The sequence below is a fragment of the Gymnoscopelus microlampas genome (assembly GCF_963454915.1).
Source record: "Gymnoscopelus microlampas genome assembly, chromosome: 20".
NCBI lineage: Eukaryota > Metazoa > Chordata > Actinopteri > Myctophiformes > Myctophidae > Gymnoscopelus > Gymnoscopelus microlampas.
In genome coordinates, this window is record NC_139957.1 from 9,269,772 (window position 1) to 9,289,265 (window position 19,494).

The following is a 19,494-nucleotide window of genomic DNA, read 5'->3' on the forward strand; positions in this document are numbered from 1 at the left end:
AAGTGCCCGTATCTTCCGTATTGTTTAATAAAAAGCATTTTCTCGTAGAGTTATAATGTACCATAGTGCAATACACCTCCCAACCAATAGGGTCGCATAGTTGAAAGAATATGGAGGAAATACGAAGAAAATGGCCACCGATTAGATTAACATGTTTTGTATTGAACAATACGGAAGATACGGGTACTTCTGAGGGCCCGTACATAATTGTAACATTTGTGGCCATTAATTAAGCACTTTATATTTGAAATTTGAATGTATATGTAGATGTACGGACTACGGACTAAAAAGGGCAAACATTATGTTGAAGTTCATCCATGACTGTCATATAGAACATCATGTATCAGGGCTAACAAAGTACATGCAGGCGGTCGTTGAATTAGAACAATGTTGTGCGTTTTATTTCAGGGAAAGCTTTAACCACAGACACTCTAACATACAAAATAATGTAAAATACATTTGTGTGTTTTGCAGTCTTTAAAAAAAAAACTTTCGCAATGCGATTGCTTTTGGAAGCAGCGTTGCCATGTCCGCTTATTATAAGCGACTTTGGGCTTCTTTTTCTGTGAAGTTGCTTGTAAATATTGATAGTTGCGGGTTGCGTTTTTTTTGGCTTGTTTCCTAATTTTGTTTAAACCAGTGGTTCTCGAACATTTTCATATCAAATATTTATTTGGGCTTGTTTTCCTAGACCTGGTTTTCTTATTTCTCTCACACAATCTGGCAACACTGTTTGGAAGAAGAGCCCCGGCCGGTCGGTCAGATTTAACGGTTACACCAAATAATAAATAAACATGGCAGCCTCCTCCTCGCCGCCAGAGTGTGAGATATTGATAAACAACACGGATCAAGAAGAGATGGACACAGACGTGATGATCAACAACACTGGCGACTCTGATCGTAGCGGCGATCTAAAGGAAGACAAAGCTGTGAACAACAGCGAGGTGGATCAAGGAGAAAAAGAAGATCCTTTCAAGAAACCAGCGCTGTTTGCAGCTCCTTCCAGACAGCGCGCTCCGTCCAAGAAGACACTAGTCACGGGTAGGGCCTGTACTGTCACAAGAATGATCACATAATCGTCTAATCCAGTGGGTTTCAAGTTCAACCAGGACCCCCAAATTGACACATATTTAGCCCACGGACCCCCATTTGAAAAGATATGCCAGGGACTCAACCATTTTTGATTTACTGGGGGTCCCAATCTATACTGTATCATCAATCATTTGTGTTCATTTAACTCTGAGAGTGTACAAATGGAATGGTTCCATTCACTACCCTCAGAGTTATAGACACATAAGGGTCAATTTGGTTCCTAACTATTCATTTGGCTGGGGGACCCCCTGGAACCCCCTGAAGGACCACTGGTTAAGAACCACTGGTCTAATTGCAACTATTTGGCAATTTTTTTTTGTAATTGACATATCATAATCGTTTGAATGTCACCTTCTTAAACTAATGGCCTAAGCCAAGGGTCTTCAACGTCTTCAGACCAAGGACCCCCCTAGCTAAGATGAAGCAGGGACCTGCTCTTTGTTCCCTCTTACACCTCTTTGCCAAAAATAGCCGATCTACAAGTGGGCTTGTAGATCGGCTATTTTTGGCTAAAGTTCTCCTCAGGAAAAGGGATGCTAGGGTTCAAGTGGTTAAGGTAAAACATAAAAATCATATCACACAAAGATTTGGCGGACCCCCTGTAGTAACTCTGAGGACCCCCTAGGGGTCCCGGAACCCCTGGGACCCCTGGTAATTTTTTGAGGAAAATTATATTTTTGCCCAAGCCAGCTCCTCATGACACTTCAATCTCCTAATTGAAAGGGATCATGTTGTTCCCTCCCCTAGTGTGACTTGGGCCAAAATAGGCTTTTTTTTGTTGGCCTAACTAAGTCACATGTTTGTGTGACTAAGTATGGAGTAAATCAGTAAATCATTTGGCCTAAGTCAGGTTTAATCCTATTTAAACCTATTTAAATCTCTTATGTTACATAACTGACAGTGTTATTTTTATGTTAATAGTCATAATTTGTTATAAAAGTTTTGGGTGAAATGATTAAGAAATATCATTTAGTTTTTTTTTTTAATTTGGATCAGTTTTGATTTTTATCTGCCCCTGTGCTTTTTTTTTATTACGAGGCAAACAGAAATGTGTTTTTTTGTATTCATATTATGTTCCGATGTTCAATGCCAAAAACACAAATTAAATCGTTAAACGCAATTATCAGTGTGACAATTAATCGTCAACTTGAATTTGTGATCGTGACAGCTGCCCTAGCCACGGGCTCTTCAGCGGAACCGATCCGTGCGACAACAGAGCCGCAAGCATCTCAGCAGGCGCCACCCGAGGTTCCTGCGAGTTCGGACGAGAGGGACACTTCTGAAGAGGGCAACAACGATGGGGAGGAACACCCCGACAAAGCGAAGGTAGTGTAGATTTCGTCGACTAAAACTATGACGAAAAATGTTCGTCGACTACCTTTTTTCACTGAGAAAACTAAATAAAGACAAAGCTACGATGACTAAATATATTGACAATTTTGTCAGCAAATAAAAACTAGACCAAAATGTTAGTGGGGGACTAGTGGAGAAGACATCCAATAGAACTAAGACAAGTTATTTTATGTTTGGTTGCGCTCGGGTGTTACGCTCTGAAAATAGCCGCTGTGAGCTTGTAGATCGGCTATTTTCAGCATGCAACCAAGTGTAAAATCAGCCATTACGACGCCATCAAGGCACCGCCAAAATACATTTTAGTCGACTAAATCAACTGTAGATTTAGTCGACTATAATCTTACGATATTTAGACGACTAAAACGAGACAAAAACGCATTTCAGACGACTCAAATATGACTGAAACTAAACAGAATTGTATTCAAAAGGCTTTGACTAAAACTGAATCGACACTGTCAAAATCAACACTAGGTGAAGGACGACGACGGAGCCGTCAGGAAGACCCGACAACAAGAGGCCAAACCCAGGGTCTCCCTTCCCGTCAGAGCAGTACCGTCCGCCACGGCGGCAGGGTTCAAAGCCCACCCCCCTGTCCCGTACACGGAGCCGCCGTGGGGCGGGCTGGCGGCGGAGGAAACCATGCCCTACGCCCTGGAGATCCTCAAGAACGGCACCATCGTGGACACGGTCCCGCTGGCGCAGAAGAGCTACTTCGTGGTGGGGCGGCTGCCCGTGTGCGACGTCTCTCTGGAGCATCCCTCCATCTCCAGGTATCCACGTGGTGTGAAATAACTAAGTACATTTACTCAAGTTACAATTTTGAGGTACTTTTACTTTGCTGAAGTATTTTCCAATTGTCTGATACTTTTACTTCTACTCCACTACATCTCAGAGGCAAATATTGTACTTTTTACTCCACTACAGTTATTTGAAAACTTTAGTTACTAGTTACTTTGCAGGTATAAATGATTACATTATAAAACATACATTAACCACTTCAGCCCTGTTTTATACCGAGGCTATTTGAAAATAGCCGATCTACAAGCTCACAACGCGTCGCGATGCGACGCGTTGTGAGCTTGTAGATCTGCTATTTTCATACATTATAGTACTTTTACTTTTTGGAACTTTTAAGTGCATTTTGATACCAATACTTTTCTACTTTTACACCAATACTTTGCTACTTTGACTCAAGTAAATTTTGAATTCCGGACTTTTTTACAGAGTACTTCTACATTGCGGTGTTGATACTTTTACTTAAGTAAAACATTTGAGTACTTTTCCCACCACCGCAGGTATCACGCGGTGATCCAGTACCGCGGACAGTCCGGCGAGGACGAGTGCGTCGGCGAGGAGAGAGGGTTTTATGTCCACGACTTGGGCAGCACGCACGGCACCGTTGTGAATAAAAGCAAGATTCCCCCCAAAACCTATGTCCGACTCCGAGTCGGGCACGTTTTGAAGTTCGGAGGGAGCACTAGGCTTTTTATTCTACAGGTAAAACATATTATTGTACTATTGTTGATCTGCTATTTTCTAAAGATTTGAAAACGTGTGAAATGGGACATTCTGCCTAATGAGTACTATCTACTTTTGGTACTTTTGAGTACATTTTGAGACCAATACTTGTGAACCTTTACTCAAGTAAATGTTGAATTCCGGACACTTGCGTATAACAGAGTATTTCTACATTGCAGTATTGAGACTTTTACTTAACCCTTTAAGACCGGGAAAGCATCATTTGTGTCATTTTAAGATTTCTTTGGCTATTGAAAAATAGCAGATATACAAGCTCATAGCGCGGCACCGAGTGCCGCGCTATGAGCTTGTAGATCTGCTATTTTTTTTAAATCATAAAAATGTGTGCATATATTTGATTTTTATTAAATTTTTTTCATACATTTTTAACTCAAACTTTGCTTCTGGGGGTCCCTGGTACTAGATATTTCACAAATGTTCGCTTTAAAAAATATATATTGCAAGATTTGTACACATTTTCAAGATTAGAAAAAAAAATAGCCAAAGACATCTCAAAATGACACAAATGATGCTTTCCCGGTCTTAAAGGGTTAAGTTCAGGGCATCACCTCCAATGCTCCCCGATCCACATTTTCTCCACAGGGTCCAGAATTCGACGAGGAGGAGGAGTCTGAACTGTCGGTCACACAGCTGAGGGAGCGCGCCCAGAAGCAGAGAGCAGAGCTGGAGAAGAGGATGATGGGGGAAGGCTCCGACGGCGACGACGACGAGGACGCCGCCGAGGGAGAGGGACGCGGCGACAAGGGCGAGAGGAAAGCGGCGAGCGCGGACTCTGGCTGCTCTTGGGGAATGGGTAAGCTCTATGTCCATGACTGGAAATGATCTGCCAGATTGTACTGCTCGCGGTATTTAGCTAGTTAGATCGGTGGTTCTCAACCTGTGGGTGATTTTGGAGGGTTCCCCAGATGGCAGTTAAGTGCAATTTAAAGGGATAGTTCACCCCCAAAATGACTTTTTTTTCTGTCGATTAGTCACCCCATGGTGACTTGAATTCATGGATATTTTTTTGTTTTTGTCGCATTCCTAAGACAATAATTTGATGACCGGCAGCGGTTCCGGTAGGAGACACAAAGAGTCTCCTTTGTGTGTCCAAAACCGCTGCGTACCGGTCCGCCGGTCATCAAATTATCCCTTTAAGGACTTTTAAGATCTTTTTAATACGTCCCAAAAAAAGAGATAAAGGCAATTACTGCATCAAAAGTAATCAACAAACTATACTATAAAAACTGGTCAAACATTGGCCAAATTGTCAAACAATATAAGGAAGAGCAAAGAGGCAAATATTGCGAAAATGGCCGCTTTGCGAGCTTGTAGATCTGCTATTTTCACTATCTGTGGGACCGAGTCAAACCTCAGCTCCTACAATTCCAAGTGCTTGTCAGGGTGGTGGTGGGGGGGGGGTCCCCTGTTCAAATATGATCATTTTTGGGGGGGGGGGGGGGGTCGCGGCCTCAAAAGGTTGAGAACCACCGAGTTAGATGTTAGACTCAACAGGAAAGGACTTCTACTGGGCTGTCTTTTGGAAGTCCACAAACAAGAGTAAGCGATCTCACGCCTCTCTCTCTCTCTCCTCCTGTCATTTCCCCTCTTCTCTGTCTCCACGACTCACCTGTAGGTGAAGACCCCGTTCCAGAGGAAGACGAGAACGAGGAGAACCCCTTCGCCACCGAGTTCCGCGAAGACCAGGAGGCCGCGTACCTCAAAGACCCCAAGAAGGCCCTGCAGGGCTTCTACGACAGAGAAGGTGAAGGCTCTCTGAACCGCCCAGCTGTGGTAAAGTGATAAGATAGATCAGCGGTTCTCACTCAGGCTTTTTCATGTCAAGGACCCCCAAAATGAATGATGTATTTGGCCGCGGACCCCCATCCCAAAATACTTTGTTCCAGCGACCCCCCCCCAGAAGCAAAGATCTCAGTTACAAATGTTCGCTTTAAAAAAATATATATTCAAACATTTGCACACATTTTCAAGATTTTTCAAAAATAGCAGATCTGCAAGCTCATAGCGCGGCACCGAGTGCCGCGCTATGAGCTTGTAGATCTGCTATTTTTGAAAAGCCCAAGTATAAAATATGGAAAAGGGGTTAAAATGATTGACTGAATATAATTGCTGTTGATTAATACGTTGAACTGTATCAGATGAGTTTAGTTTTATAACGGTCATTAAAAACACAGTGCATGGTGGGCACCGATGGCCTAGCGGTGAAGGCGCATACCACAGATAGGCTCTAATGCAGTCCGAAAGCCCAGCGGCGCCCAGCGGCCTTTGCTGCGTGTCACACTTTTCTCTCCGTTTCTAACATTCTTCACTGTACTAGGCAGAAAAGCCCCCAAAGAATTGTCAAGGATAGCGTGAAAAGTCAAACAATATTTCCATCGTGATCCTTGAGCTAGGAGCACTTGATTATGTCTTGAGTCAGTTTTCTACATTTTAAATCCTTGTCCCTGACCACGCAGCGTTCTTTTTCCTCAGGAGAGGAGCTGGAATTCGAGTATGAAGACCAAAACCATGGCACTTGGCTCTGCAGAATAAAGTACGTGGCAAAAACTGTCTCTTTACATCATGCATGTAATATTTGATATTTTATTGATTATTTATTGGGGTTATTATTGATTCTGAATTGAATTTTAACACACGCATTAATCATGTTACCAAGATTGCTTAATTTCATCTTAGAAATATTAAGCGAATTAGAGCCTATCTGTCGTTGGACGATGCAAAAACATTGATCCACGCTTTTGTTTTCTCTCGGCTTGATTACTCCAAAGCACTTCACTCTGGCCTGCCAAAGAAAACAACCGACAGATTACAACTTGTTCAAAATGCGGCAGCCAGAGTTTGAACTAAAACTAAGACGAGAGAACATATCACTCCAGTTCTAGCTTCACTACACTGGCTCCCGGTTGTTTTTAGGATTGATTTAAAAAATCTTTAACTAGTTTATAAAGCTCTAATAATAAAGGTCAAACACGCGCACACTGTTTTACTAATAGTTGGGATGGAAAGCATTTTAAGTACTGCATACTGTAGATGTGATTTAGAATTCAGAATGAATGGTCTGGTGCCATCCTTTAAATAAAACATTGCTGCCTGTTCAGTTGGTGTCGCATGATGACCATGATGATGATACCCCCCTTTTTCCCCTTATTAGGCTCCCGGTGGACGATGCTTTGGGCAGGCAGCTGGTGGCCGAGGTGACCCTCACGGGGAAGAAGAAAGACGCGGCCGTGCAGTGCTGCCTGGAGGCCTGTCGGATCCTGGAGGCCCGAGGGCTGCTGCGCCAGGAAGCAGGTGTGTCTCCAAACCAAAGGGAGGGGTTTTTTTTAGCCTTGAAACCAGACGAATCTGCTATAGGCTCTATGCACAGCAGCCATATTATCACTCCCTTCACAGGTGTTACCAATGATACTAATGAAGGCTCTGTTCCATTTAGTGTAGCACAGTGGTTTCCACGACCCCCATAACTCTGAGAGTGTACAAATGGAACCAAATGGACCCTTACGGGTCCATTTGGTTCCATTTGTACACCCTCAGAGTTACACACCTGTAAGGGGCCATTTGGAAGCCCATGAGGGTCCCTGGACCCCAACTGTAGACCCACTGGTGTAACAGAGTGTTTCCAGTGAGCCAACATGCACAACATCAGCACCCTGACTCTGTTTGACCAGAATGGAACAGAGCCTTCATTAGTATCATTGGTAACACCTGTGAATGTCTTCATAACATGGCTGCTGTGAATAGAGCCTATTGCAAAAAAAAACATTGCCCCCGGCAGATTTGGTCTGGCACCGCTCAGTTGTGATTGGATTTCACTCCCTCTGAAGTAGTGAGGGACCAATCAGGGCCCGGTATGCAAATACGGGGCGGGACACCAGAGACATCTTTTTAAATCCGCCCATTGGAAATGCAGGTTCCACACAGAGACTCCAGATTAATATCTACGCAGTGATATTAGTCTGGCCATGCCTTGGAGAGAATGCCCTGAACTTAACCCTTTAAGACCGGGAAAGCATCATTTGTGTCATTTTGAGACGTCTTTGGCTATTTTTGGGCGGTGCAACCGCCCCTATATGTGAGGTTTGGACATCGACATTCGCTCCACTGTCATTGGCCACCATTATACCCCCCTAACCCTGCACATTCAATGCAAATCACTGGCCACCATTGCACCCCCCTAACCCTGCACCGTGATTGGCCACCATTGTACCCCCCCAACCCCTATTCAGGACTGTGATTGGCTACTGAACACATGACACATGCCAGGCCATGAACTGCTGCTTGAACAGGATGTACATACTAATGTCAGAAGAGTACAAATGGGAACTAGGGATGCACCGATATATCGGCCACATATCGGTATCGGACGTCAACATCGCATTTTTTTAATTTACATTCTTTATTTTCGGATTTAAGTTACAGGAGTTAGGAGGCAATTATGTTGTGTTTCTGCAGAACAGAACAGTCATTTATAATAATAAAGATGTATTTGTTTACCTGGCACAAAAAGGGGAAATAATAACACCAAAAACGAAATAAACAAATATCGGTATCGGCTAAATTGTTATTTTGAACATCGTGCATCCCTGTTGGGAACCAAATGGACCATTTTTACACTCTTCTGAGGTAAATTAACAGTTCTGTCTGGCTTGTGATGAGAGTTGTTTCTTGCAATTATTACCTTTTTGAGCATTTGTAACCTCTAGTTGAATTTGAGTTACTCTGTTCCCGGTTTCCAATACCTCCACCCTAGTGTCCCGCAAGCGCAAAAAGAAGAACTGGGAAGACGAAGACTACTATGACAGTGACGATGACACCTTCCTGGACCGGACCGGCGCCGTGGAGAAGAAGAGGCAGGAGCGTATGAAGAAGGCTGGCAAGATAGAGGAGCGTCCTGAGACCTATGACTCACTGGTAATAACCATGTTTTAAATGTATTCATTTGAGTTTAACGAAACCGAGCTCTTCCCTTTGCACCGTGTTATTGTTAGAATACTTGCATGTCTACCAGTGGTGGGAAAAGTACTCAAATGTTTTACTTGAGTAAAAGTACCAATACTGCAATGTGGAAATCACTCTGTTACAAGTAAAAGTCCGGAATAAAAAATATACTTGAGTACCAAAGTTTTGGCATCAAAATGCACTTAAAGTACTAAAAGTAAAAGTACTAAAATGTTTGAAAATAGCAGATCTACAAGCTCACAACGCGTCGCGATGCGACGCGTTGTGAGCTTGTAGATCGGCTATTTTCAAATAGCCTATGTTTAAAATGGGGCTAAAGTGATGAATGTATGCTTCATATCATAATTATAATATCATGATTTATATCTGAAAAGTAACTACGTTTTCAAATAATTGTAGTGGAGTAAAAGTACAATATTTGCCTCTGAGGTGTAGTGGAGTAGAAGTAAAAGTATTGGAAATTGGAAATACTCAAGTAAAGTACAAATACCTCAAAATTGTACTTAGGTACAGTTACACTACTTTCCACCACTGATGTCTACCGAATAGAAAGTACAAGCATTGACACGGTAAATATCATTCCAATGTAGAAAGTGCTTTGGCCTAGCCTGCCTCTACGAGGCTTATTCTATGACACTTAATGCTGTTTGCGTTTTGTATGTGTTTAACTAACAAGGTGGCTAAACTGGCAGAGGTGGAGAAGGAGCTGGCAGAGACCCAGAGAAAGCTTAATGCCGGAGGCAGAGGTGAGCTGAGTTAACATTCTGTGCAATACACATCGTGATGTACTACGTTTGTAATGATCGATCTTAAGGAATTTAATGAGGTCTGTGGCGACAGGAAAAAAACAAAAAAACAACAATAAAACGCTGGCACTGGTGAGTACATTATGAGATTAAACGCTGGCATGGAATGTGTTAACACATTGACTGCCAATCGCGTAGATCTACGCGAACCTATTTAAAGCCGCCACGTGCCAGTCGCGTAGATTTACGCCAACTGGTCTTTTTTTTTTTTTTTTTTTTTAAGTTCACATTGCACTTTCTTCAATTTTCGATACGACACATTTCATTGTAGCACCACCGGAAACGGAATTATCCGGGATCCGGTTTTGCCGATCCCATCGGCCTCCATTCTAAAGCGGACACAAAAACGCCATTTTCTCGTTTGCAGTCTTTCTCCTCGCTGATCACTTTAACATAAACCGTTCTAACTACAAGATGGCGACCGTGTTTTTCAAATAGTTTCACTGCTCGACACAGACCGATCGTGGATGTGTTTACAAACTTAAGACCGAAAACACATCAGTGTCATTTTAAGATTTTATTTGGCTGTTAAATTGTTTTTTTTTGACAAATCTTGACAATTTGTGTAATTTGGCCGATTCTACATGTCTAAAATCCTTGCGTTTTTTTTTTTAGAAAAAACATATGTTGCTATATCAGTGGTTCTCAAACTTTTTCATGTCAAGGACCCACAAAATTACCTGTATTTGGCCGTGGACCCCCATCTAAAAATATATATTTAGTTCCAGGGACCCCCCCAGAAGCAAAGATTTGAGTTACAAATGCTTTGAAAAAATATATATTCAAAGATTTGCACAAATTGCCACGATTTAAAAAAAAAAAAAAGCAGATCTACAAGCTCATAGTGCGGCACTCGGTGCCGCGCTATGAGCTTGTAGATCTGCTATTTTTTTTAATAGCCAAAGAAATCTTAAAATGACACGGATGCGTTCCCGGTCTTAATGGGTTAAAACAGTCAAGTCTCTGTCCATTGTCTTGTCTGAGTCTCCTCATGCCCGGTCAAAATGCCTCTCCGTTTGTCCCACAATGTCCCAGATTCCTCCAGTTCGTCCACAGAGGACCCGCTGGACGCCTTCATGAGCGCCGTGCGAAGCGACGCGGCGATGGACGGTGTGGAGCGGAGGAAGCTGCACGTGCACGTGGCCGACCTGCGCAAAGACGCCCAGCGGCTGCGGAAGCTGGTGGAGCTCACGCGGCCGGCCCAGATGCCCTCGCTGCAACCGAGGTGAGGCCACGACGCAGCACACAACAACATGCCGGGGATTTGACTAAAAATGGATTGCCTTGACCCATTAAGACCTGCGGCCGATTCTACAAAAAAAGTCTTCTAAAGGGGGGTAACTGTTTTTTGAAAAAACCTATGTTTCTATAATCAGTGGTTCCCAAACTTTTTCATGTCAAGGACCCCCTAAATGATATGAATTTGGTCGCGGATCCCCATCTGAAAATATTTAGTTCCAGGGACCCCCCAGAAGCAAAGATTTGAGTTAAAAATGTTCGCTTTAAAAGAATATATATTCAAAGATTTGCACACATTTTCACATTTTTTCAAAAATAGCAGATCTACAAGCTCGTAGCGCGGCACTCTGTGCCGCGCAACAAGCTTGTATATCTGCTATTTTTGAATAGCCAAAGTGTAAAATAATGCTTTTTAGCTCAAATAAAATAGTGACACAGATGCGTTCCAGGTCTTAATGGGTTAAATAAAATGTATCCCTCTCATTAGATCTGATTTGTTTTTGAAAAGCAGTTTTCTTTGTTTTTTATTAAGCTTCTGCCAACAGATAGAGGCTGTGCTTCCGTTTACAAAATGTGTAGAGAAATACTTTTCTGTAACTTTTAAACTACATTGATGAGACAAAATCAACAGAAATCAGTGTTGGAAATGTATTTTATTATAAATGTTCCTATACAAGGCTGCCAATTATCAGTATGCTGTATCTTTACATCTCAGTGTGTGTGTGTGGTCGCCAAAACATTTCCCCCATAAAACGTTTTGCAAACATGAAAACTTAAACTGTTGTTTGTTTAAGCTGCAGTGGCACCGCAAATGAACAGAAGCCTAAGAAGTCCCTGCCATTGTTCGGGGCCATGAAAGGCGGCAGCAAGTTCAAACTGAAGACCGGTACTATCGGGGTAGGTAGTCTAGGTACGCTCTGGTATAACATGTAAGGCTCTGTTGTCCCTTGTCTTGTCATGTTTTGACTCTTCTGACATCACTCTCACGTCCTTACTCCCTGCCGACAAGATTTACCTTTACGTCTTTCATTCAGCGTTGCCAAGTCCGCTTATTACAAGCGACTTTGGGATTGTTTTTCTGTGAAGTCGCTTGTAAACATTGGTATTTGCGGGTTGCATTTTTTTGGGGGGCTTGTTTCTAAGGTGTAGTTGCTTATTTGAGCCTCCTTCCTGATGTTTTCTAAATCAGTGGTTCTCAAACCTTTTCATGTCAAGGACCCCCAAGTAAAAATGTATTTGGCCACGGACGTCCATCAAAAAACATTTTGTGTCGGCGACCCTTTTTTTTTTTTTCAGGATTTTCTTTTTAACTCATTTTGAGTATGTGCGGCCTCGTTGCTTTCTTTTGACCTCGTTTTCACAGACCTGGCGGCTTGTTTTTCGTGCTGAAAAGTCTGTGTCAACACTGCTCTCCTTCTCTCCGCCTCTCCTTGCAGAAGTTGCCCCCCAAGCGTCCCAACTTGCCCGCAGAGCTCTTCAACATGAAAGAGCTTCCGCCAGGGGGGGAGGAGGACGACGACGACGAGGAAGAGGTGGAGGAGAAGGAAGAGGAGAGAAACGCGGAAACGGACGAAAGCAGAAACGGTGAAGATGCCGCCGATCTGGACGGCGAGCATCCTCTGCGGTATGACGCACCCACGTCGCCAGAGAGCGCCTCCTCAGGCCAGGAGAGTGAACAGCAGACACGGCATTCACCTAAAGGTAAGGACAACATAATGATTTATCTATTTATCTATATACACAACTATAGGCAATGATAATGGAAGCAAACGGTAGATGTGTGGTATTTGTACGTGTGTGTCAACATTTCATCTGTGTCATTTTTAGATTTCTTTGGCTATTCAAAAATAGCAGATATACAAGCTCATAGTGCGGCACCGAGTGCCGCACTATGAGCTTGTAGATCTGCTATTTTAGAAAAATCGTGAAATTTTGTGCAATAACTGTTTTTGGAACGTATGTTGTTATAATCAGTGGTTCTCAAACGTTTTGCATGTCAAGGACCCCCAAAATGATATGTATTTGGCCGTGGACCCCCAACTCAAAATATGTTCCAGGGACTCACTAAAGTACTGACAATTACAAAAATATAATTTCTTATACAGTAGTTTCACCTAGCCAGACCTTCGTTTTATTGAAACACCTTATCATTGCCAGCGTGCGATGGCCGTGAAACTTTGCGCACACATTCCCACTATGCCGAGGAAGAAATGCCACCCGTTTTTCATATTGGCCTGTTATAGCGCCACCAGCAGGCCTCAAATCATGAACGGAGCATCCGATTGCCGCGAGAGGCCTAGGAAAAAACTGGCACACCCTTTTCGCATTGGCCTATTATAGCGCCACCAGGAGGCCACAATAACCTACCTGACCTGGTGGAGACCCATATTTAAAAATCCAGGTTAATGTTTTATGTACCTTTCACACTGGCTCTGATTACAGACGTTATTTAACTTACTTGTTCTTGTGGTTTCTCATCAGCGCAAAGTCACACACCAACAGGAGACGAGGTGCCGACTAAAGCAATGGAATGGAAAGGAATACCAGGCCAGAAGACCACGGCCTCTTCCGGTCTGGGTGGATGTCACGTTTAAATTGTTTATTTTTTACGGCAATTATCATTTTTAGGGATGATAATTGTTGTTATCGTTAATCATAAATACACAGTGGCGGAAAAAGTACTCAAATTCTTTACTTAAGTAAAAGTACCAATACTGCGTTATAGAAATACTCTGTTACAAGTAAAAGTCCAGAATTAAAAGTTTACTTGAATAAAAGTACAAAAGTATCGGTATCAAAATGCACTTAAAGTACCAAAAGTAAAAGTACTCAAATAGCCTATAAAATAAGGCTCAAGTGGTTAATATATGTTTCATTATATGAAACATATATTAACTCCACATAGGAGCCACTCCACTGTTAGACCTCGTCTTGTTTGTGTGTGTATCTTGTTTTTGTGTGTATCTTGTTTGTGTGTGTATCTTGTTTTTGTGTGTATCTTGTTTGTGTGTGTATCTTGTTTGTGTGTGTATCTTGTTTGTGTGTGTATCTTGTTTGGATGTGTATCTTGTTTGTGTGTGTATCTTGTTTGTGTGTGTATCTTGTTTGGATGTGTATCTTGTTTTTGCGTGTATCTTGTTTGTGCGTGTATCTTGTTTGTGTGTGTATCTTGTTTGTGTGTGTATCTTGTTTGTGTGTGTATCTTGTTTGGATGTGTATCTTGTTTGTGCGTGTATCTTGTTTGTGTGTGTATCTTGTTTGGATGTGTATCTTGTTTGTGTGTGTATCTTGTTTGGATGTGTATCTTGTTTTTGCGTGTATCTTGTTTGTGTGTGTATCTTGTTTATGTGTGTATCTTGTTTGTGTGTGTATCTTGTTTGTGTGTGTATCTTGTTTGTGTGTGTATCTTGTTTGTGTGTGTGTATCTTGTTTGTGTGTGTATCTTGTTTGGATGTGTATCTTGTTTGTGTGTGTATCTTGTTTGTGTGTGTATCCTGTTTATGTGTGTATCTTGTTTTTGTGTGTATCTTGTTTTTGTGTGTATCTTGTTTGTGTGTGTATCTTGTTTTTGTGTGTATCTTGTTTTTGTGTGTATCTTGTTTGTGTGTGTGTATCTTGTTTGTGTATGTATCTTGTTTGTGTGTGTATCTTGTTTGTGTGTGTATCTTGTTTGTGTGTGTATCTTGTTTGTGTGTGTATCTTGTTTTGTGTGTGTATCTTGTTTGTGTGTGTATCTTGTTTGTGTGTGTATCTTGTTTGTGTGTGTATCTTGTGTGTGTGTGTATCTTGTTTGTGTGTGTATCTTGTTTTGTGTGTGTATCTTGTTTGTGTGTGTATCTTGTTTGTGTGTGTATCTTGTTTGTGTGTGTATCTTGTGTGTGTGTGTGTGTATCTTGTTTGTGTGTGTGTGTGTGTGTGTGTGTGTGTGTGTGTGTGTGTGTGTGTGTGTGTGTGTGTGTGTATCTTGTGTGTGTGTGTGTGTGTGTGTGTGTGTGTGTATCTTGTTTGTGTGTGTATCTTGTGTGTGTGTGTGTGTGTGTGTGTGTGTGTGTGTGTGTGTGTGTGTGTGTGTGTGTGTGTGTGTGTGTGTGTGTGTGTGTGTGTGTGTGTGTGTGTGTGTGTGTGTATCTTGTTTGTGTGTGTATCTTGCACGCTCTTTGGTCACACTGACACTGAGGTTCTCATTCGCCCCCCGGCTCTGCAGATCCCACGGCTGGAGGGAAGGACAAAGAACCACAGACCAAACCCAGTGCAAAGAAAAGCGTGAAAAAGAAAGCCATTGGCCCCGCCCGGGTAAGCCCTCATACACAGTGAAATCCTGAGTGTTAAAATGGGTCCATTTGGTTCCATTTGTACACTCTCGAAATGAAATGAACTTTGAGCGTTGCACTGTGTAAACATGAATGGGACACTAAGGAAAGCTGTATTCTCCATACACACCACTAGGAGGCAGTAGCTCCTACTGGTGATGTGTCAACATCTCACTCTTATGCTCCTTCTGTTCCACAGCCTCCAGCGTCCCTGTCCGCTCAATACCCTGAAGATGACCCTGATTACTGTGTCTGGGTGCCTCCTTCAGGTACAACTGTGATTGTTTATTTGCTTCCATGGTGCATACTCAGTGGTGGAAAAACATGTTGTACTTACATTTAGACCTGAGGCCCATTCTAACCATAGTTTTCTGAAAACGTTGAAATTCTTACTAAAAATAAAAAATGATGTTACTATATTATAGCAACAACTAATGAGACACAGAGGTGGCAACAGGTCTCAATGGGTTAAGAAAAGGTATCAATACCGCAATGGAGAAATGCTCCCATTGCAAGTAAAAGTCCGGAATTAAAAAATGTACTTGAGTAAAAGTACAAAAAGTATTGGCATACAAATTTTACTTAAAGTACCCAAAGTAAAAGTACTCATTATGCAGAATGTCCCAGTTTTCAAAAAAGAATATTTTGAAAATGGCAGATCTACAAGCTTGTGGATCTTGTGGATCGGCTATTTTCAAATGGCCAAATTATATATATAGGGCTGAAGTGGTTAATGTATTTTTGTAATAATCCAAATCTACAAATGAACCAGTAACTCAAGTTTTCAAATAATTGTAGTGGAGTAGAAGTAAAAGTACTGAAAATTGGAAGTAAAAATACCTCAAAAGTTACTTTACACCACTGTGCATAGTTAGCATCTTGCTGTGAATGCTTTGGATCCAAGACTGCTCACATATCCTATTTAGCCCAGGTCAAAACCAACTAGCAATGTAGAAGTCATATTTTATAATAAAGCTGCAATACAGAACTTATTTGAATGAATAAAACATTATTTTAATCAACCTGTACGGTAGAGCGTGCTAATACGACATAACAAGCAGTGGCTGGAGGTGGTCTCCCTGCGCTTTTATTGAGAAATGTAAACCCTGGTGTCGGGTAGGAAACCTATTGGTTTTACTGGGGTCATTATCTCCCCTGGCCAAGCATGGCATTTCGTCTTGGCAGAGACTGGTGGAAGTGTGTCATCTCACACAGGACAGACACCCACGTTCGAATCCCGGGTAGGACATGAAATTACGGATTGCAGCTTTAACCCCATTCAATTTGGGAACGCATCTCTTGTCATTTTAGATGTCTTTGGCTATTCAAAAATCGTGAAAATATGTGCGAATCTTTGAATATATATATTTTTTAAAGCAAACATTTGTCAAATATTTTGTTCCAGGGACGCCCAGAGGCAAAGTTTTGAGTTACAAATGTTTGCTTTAAAAAATATATATATTCAAAATGTTCATCATTTTTCAAAAATAGCAGATTTACAAGCTCATAGCGCGGCACTCGGTGCCGCGCTATGAGCTTGTATATCTGCAATTTTTTTGAATAGCCAAAGAAATTTTAAAATGACACAGATGCGTTCCTGTTACTTAATGGGTTAAACCTCGAGTGTGTAACACACACTTCAATGAGGTATATGTCTGGTACCAAGAGATAAGATGACCTTTACAGCAGGCCAAAACATTCCTGTTTGGAACATAGGGTCCACTTCCTCAGGAGTGGCTTCACAGGACGAGAGCCTCTTTGTGCGTCGTGTTCCAATGCGGTGTCCGTAGGTAGATTACCTGTAAATGTCAACTTGACGTTGGAAGTTTATCCTGTTGCGTCCATCCAGGTGCATGTCAAGAACATATTTTTCCTCTCTCTTGGTAACAAGAGAGAGGAACGCTGTTGACCGAATGCTGTTGAGACCGCATGTTTCTGCTCTTCAGGGAAAACAGTGATGAGAATTGGAGGGAGGGGGTGCAATAAACAGGCTTTTATCTACCATTTGCACAAAGGAGAATTGCGGCATGTTTTTGTCAGCCGCCTAGGAATCTAAATCAAAGTCAAAGCGATGAGGTTGAAGTAAAATAACTTTGAAATGGCTGCCAAATGCAGCCTTGGATTCAGGGCCAAAACTTTGACATGCATTTTGCCGTTTGTTTACATCATATCGGGATGGTATGCATCCCAGTTTCATACTTAATTAATATAACTATATCATTGAAACCGCTGTGTAATATTGTGTGATTTCCTTTGAGAACCAAGCAGCGTTGATTTCGTCGACTAAAACGAATGACTAAAACTAAGACTAAATGTATTGACAATATCGTCAACAAATAAAAACTAGACTAAAACGTTAGGGGAAAAAAAGAAAAAGAAACGTTAGGGAGGGACTAATGGAGAAGAGATCCAGTAGAAATGAAAGACGAGTCATTTTATGTTTGGTTGCACTTGGGTGTTGTGCTCTGAAAATAGCAGATCTACAAGCTCAACGCGTTGTGAGCTTGTAGATCTGCTATTTTCAGCATGCAACCAAGTGTAAAATCGGCCATTACAACGCCATCGAGGCACCGCCAAAATACATTTTAGTCGACTAAATCAACTGTAGATTTAGTCGACTATAATCTTATATTTAGTCGACTAAAACTAGACAAAAACTATTTTCAGATGACTAAAATATGACTAAAACTAAATGGAATTTTATCCAAAAGACTATGACTAAAAACTAAATCAAAATTTGCGGTCAAAATCAACACTGGAATCAAGTTTGCTCTTCTGCATCCACAGATCAGTCTGGAGATGGTCGCACTCATCTAAACGACAAGTTTGGCTACTAAGGGAACCACCCGTTTCACCGAACTTCATACCGCCGTGAATAGCTGCAGCAAACACCAAGCCTTCAGTCTCCTCCATACCAGTGACGTTCTCCAAACCTTCAGCCCATCTCATATCTATGTTATGAACTGTCCTTGAGCCCCCATTGCAGCTCTTGTAATGTTGTACTATCACGATGCACCAACACCACGTTATGAGACCTTTAGGAGATATCACAATAGGCTCTATGCACAGCAGCCATATTGTGAAGACATTCACAGGTGTTACCAATGATACTAATGAAGGCTCTGTTCCGTTCTGGTCTAACAGAGTCAGGGTGCTGATATTGTGCATGTTGGCTCACTGGAAACACACTGCTACACCAGTGGGACTACAATTTGGGTCCAGGGACCCTCATGGTTCCTTAAGGGGTTTCCAAATGTCCCCTTAAGGATGTGTAACTCTGAGAGTGTACAAATGGAACCAAATGGACCCGTAAGGGTCCATTTGGTTCCATTTGTACACTCTCAGAGTTATGGGGGTCGTGGAAATTGATGGAACGATATACGATACGATAATACTTTATTGTCAGTTTGCACTGAAATTTGTCTTGCGACCCAGAAACAGCCATGTATGCAACATATAACAGTACACACATTTGACATGACACAAGAAAACAACAAAAAACAAATACATACATAAAGACATGCAAAGACAAGAGCAATGTCCACCACTCAGCCTACCCCTGGCTTATAACTCCTGATTAAGCCTCAATGTCGTCTGATGGACAAAGGACCTCTTCAGTTTGACCTTATTGTATGTAGGAACACTGTATCTCCTTCCTGAAGGCAGCAACCTATATTCTCCATACAAAGCATGGCTAGTGTTTGAAGTGATATTCCTTGCCAACCTTATCATACTGTTATCATACGTAGATGTATAGAGCCTCTGAAGTGGTTGTCCAACAATCTTTGAACAAATGTTCACTTGTTGCAGCAGTTGTGACTTTAAAGCTACAGACAGACATCCATACCAGGTGGTACTACAGTACTGCAGGACACTCATAATAACAGAAGTGAAAAACAAAAGAAGAATCTGTCTACTAGCACCAAAAGATCTCAGACGGCGAAGGAAATAGACTCTTTGTTTTGTCTTCTTACCCACTGATTCAATCTGGTCTTTCCATGACAAAAGGTGGTCTATTACTACTCCTAGGTATGTATACGAACATACCTGGTTGATCTGTTCACTATGAATAGTAATAGGGGATCTGTGTATCTCTAGTGGGGCACCAAAAACAATCTCTTCTGTCTTTTTTGTGTTAATGATAAGAGCGTTGTTATCACTCCATTCCACCACCTTATTTACTCAGGATCACTGGA

General features: G+C 41.9%; 1 protein-coding gene across 4 annotated transcripts; it reads left to right on the forward strand.

Moving 5' to 3' along the window:
* The first annotated feature begins 793 nt into the window (after window positions 1-793).
* slc4a1ap (solute carrier family 4 member 1 adaptor protein) lies at window positions 794-18,580 on the forward strand. Of its 4 annotated transcripts, none has more exons than XM_084045252.1 (17): window positions 794-1,041; window positions 2,261-2,418; window positions 2,917-3,215; window positions 3,741-3,942; window positions 4,567-4,777; window positions 5,600-5,728; window positions 6,457-6,517; window positions 7,136-7,275; window positions 8,735-8,895; window positions 9,620-9,689; window positions 10,785-10,974; window positions 11,783-11,885; window positions 12,425-12,689; window positions 13,470-13,559; window positions 15,193-15,281; window positions 15,498-15,567; window positions 18,086-18,580. In XM_084045252.1, exons 1-17 carry the CDS (start codon window positions 795-797, stop codon window positions 18,133-18,135), a joined length of 2,535 nt encoding a protein of 844 aa, XP_083901378.1. In that variant the 5' UTR covers window position 794; the 3' UTR covers window positions 18,136-18,580. The 4 variants fall into 4 exon arrangements, 3 of the variants coding, with proteins under 3 accessions (XP_083901378.1, XP_083901376.1, XP_083901377.1); XM_084045250.1 differs by having other exon boundaries at window positions 13,470-13,565; window positions 18,086-18,578; XM_084045251.1 differs by having other exon boundaries at window positions 11,789-11,885; window positions 13,470-13,565; window positions 18,086-18,577.
* The last annotated feature ends 914 nt before the right edge of the window (window positions 18,581-19,494 follow it).

Coding starts and splice junctions, on each gene's coding strand:
- slc4a1ap (XM_084045250.1), top strand. CDS start 795: ATGGCAGCCTCCTCCTCGCCGCCAGAGTGTGAGATATTGATAAACAAC. Junction 5,729..6,456: donor GGGCTTCTACGACAGAGAAG/GTGAAGGCTCTC, acceptor CTTTTTCCTCAG/GAGAGGAGCTGGAATTCGAG. Junction 8,896..9,619: donor CTGAGACCTATGACTCACTG/GTAATAACCATG, acceptor TTAACTAACAAG/GTGGCTAAACTGGCAGAGGT.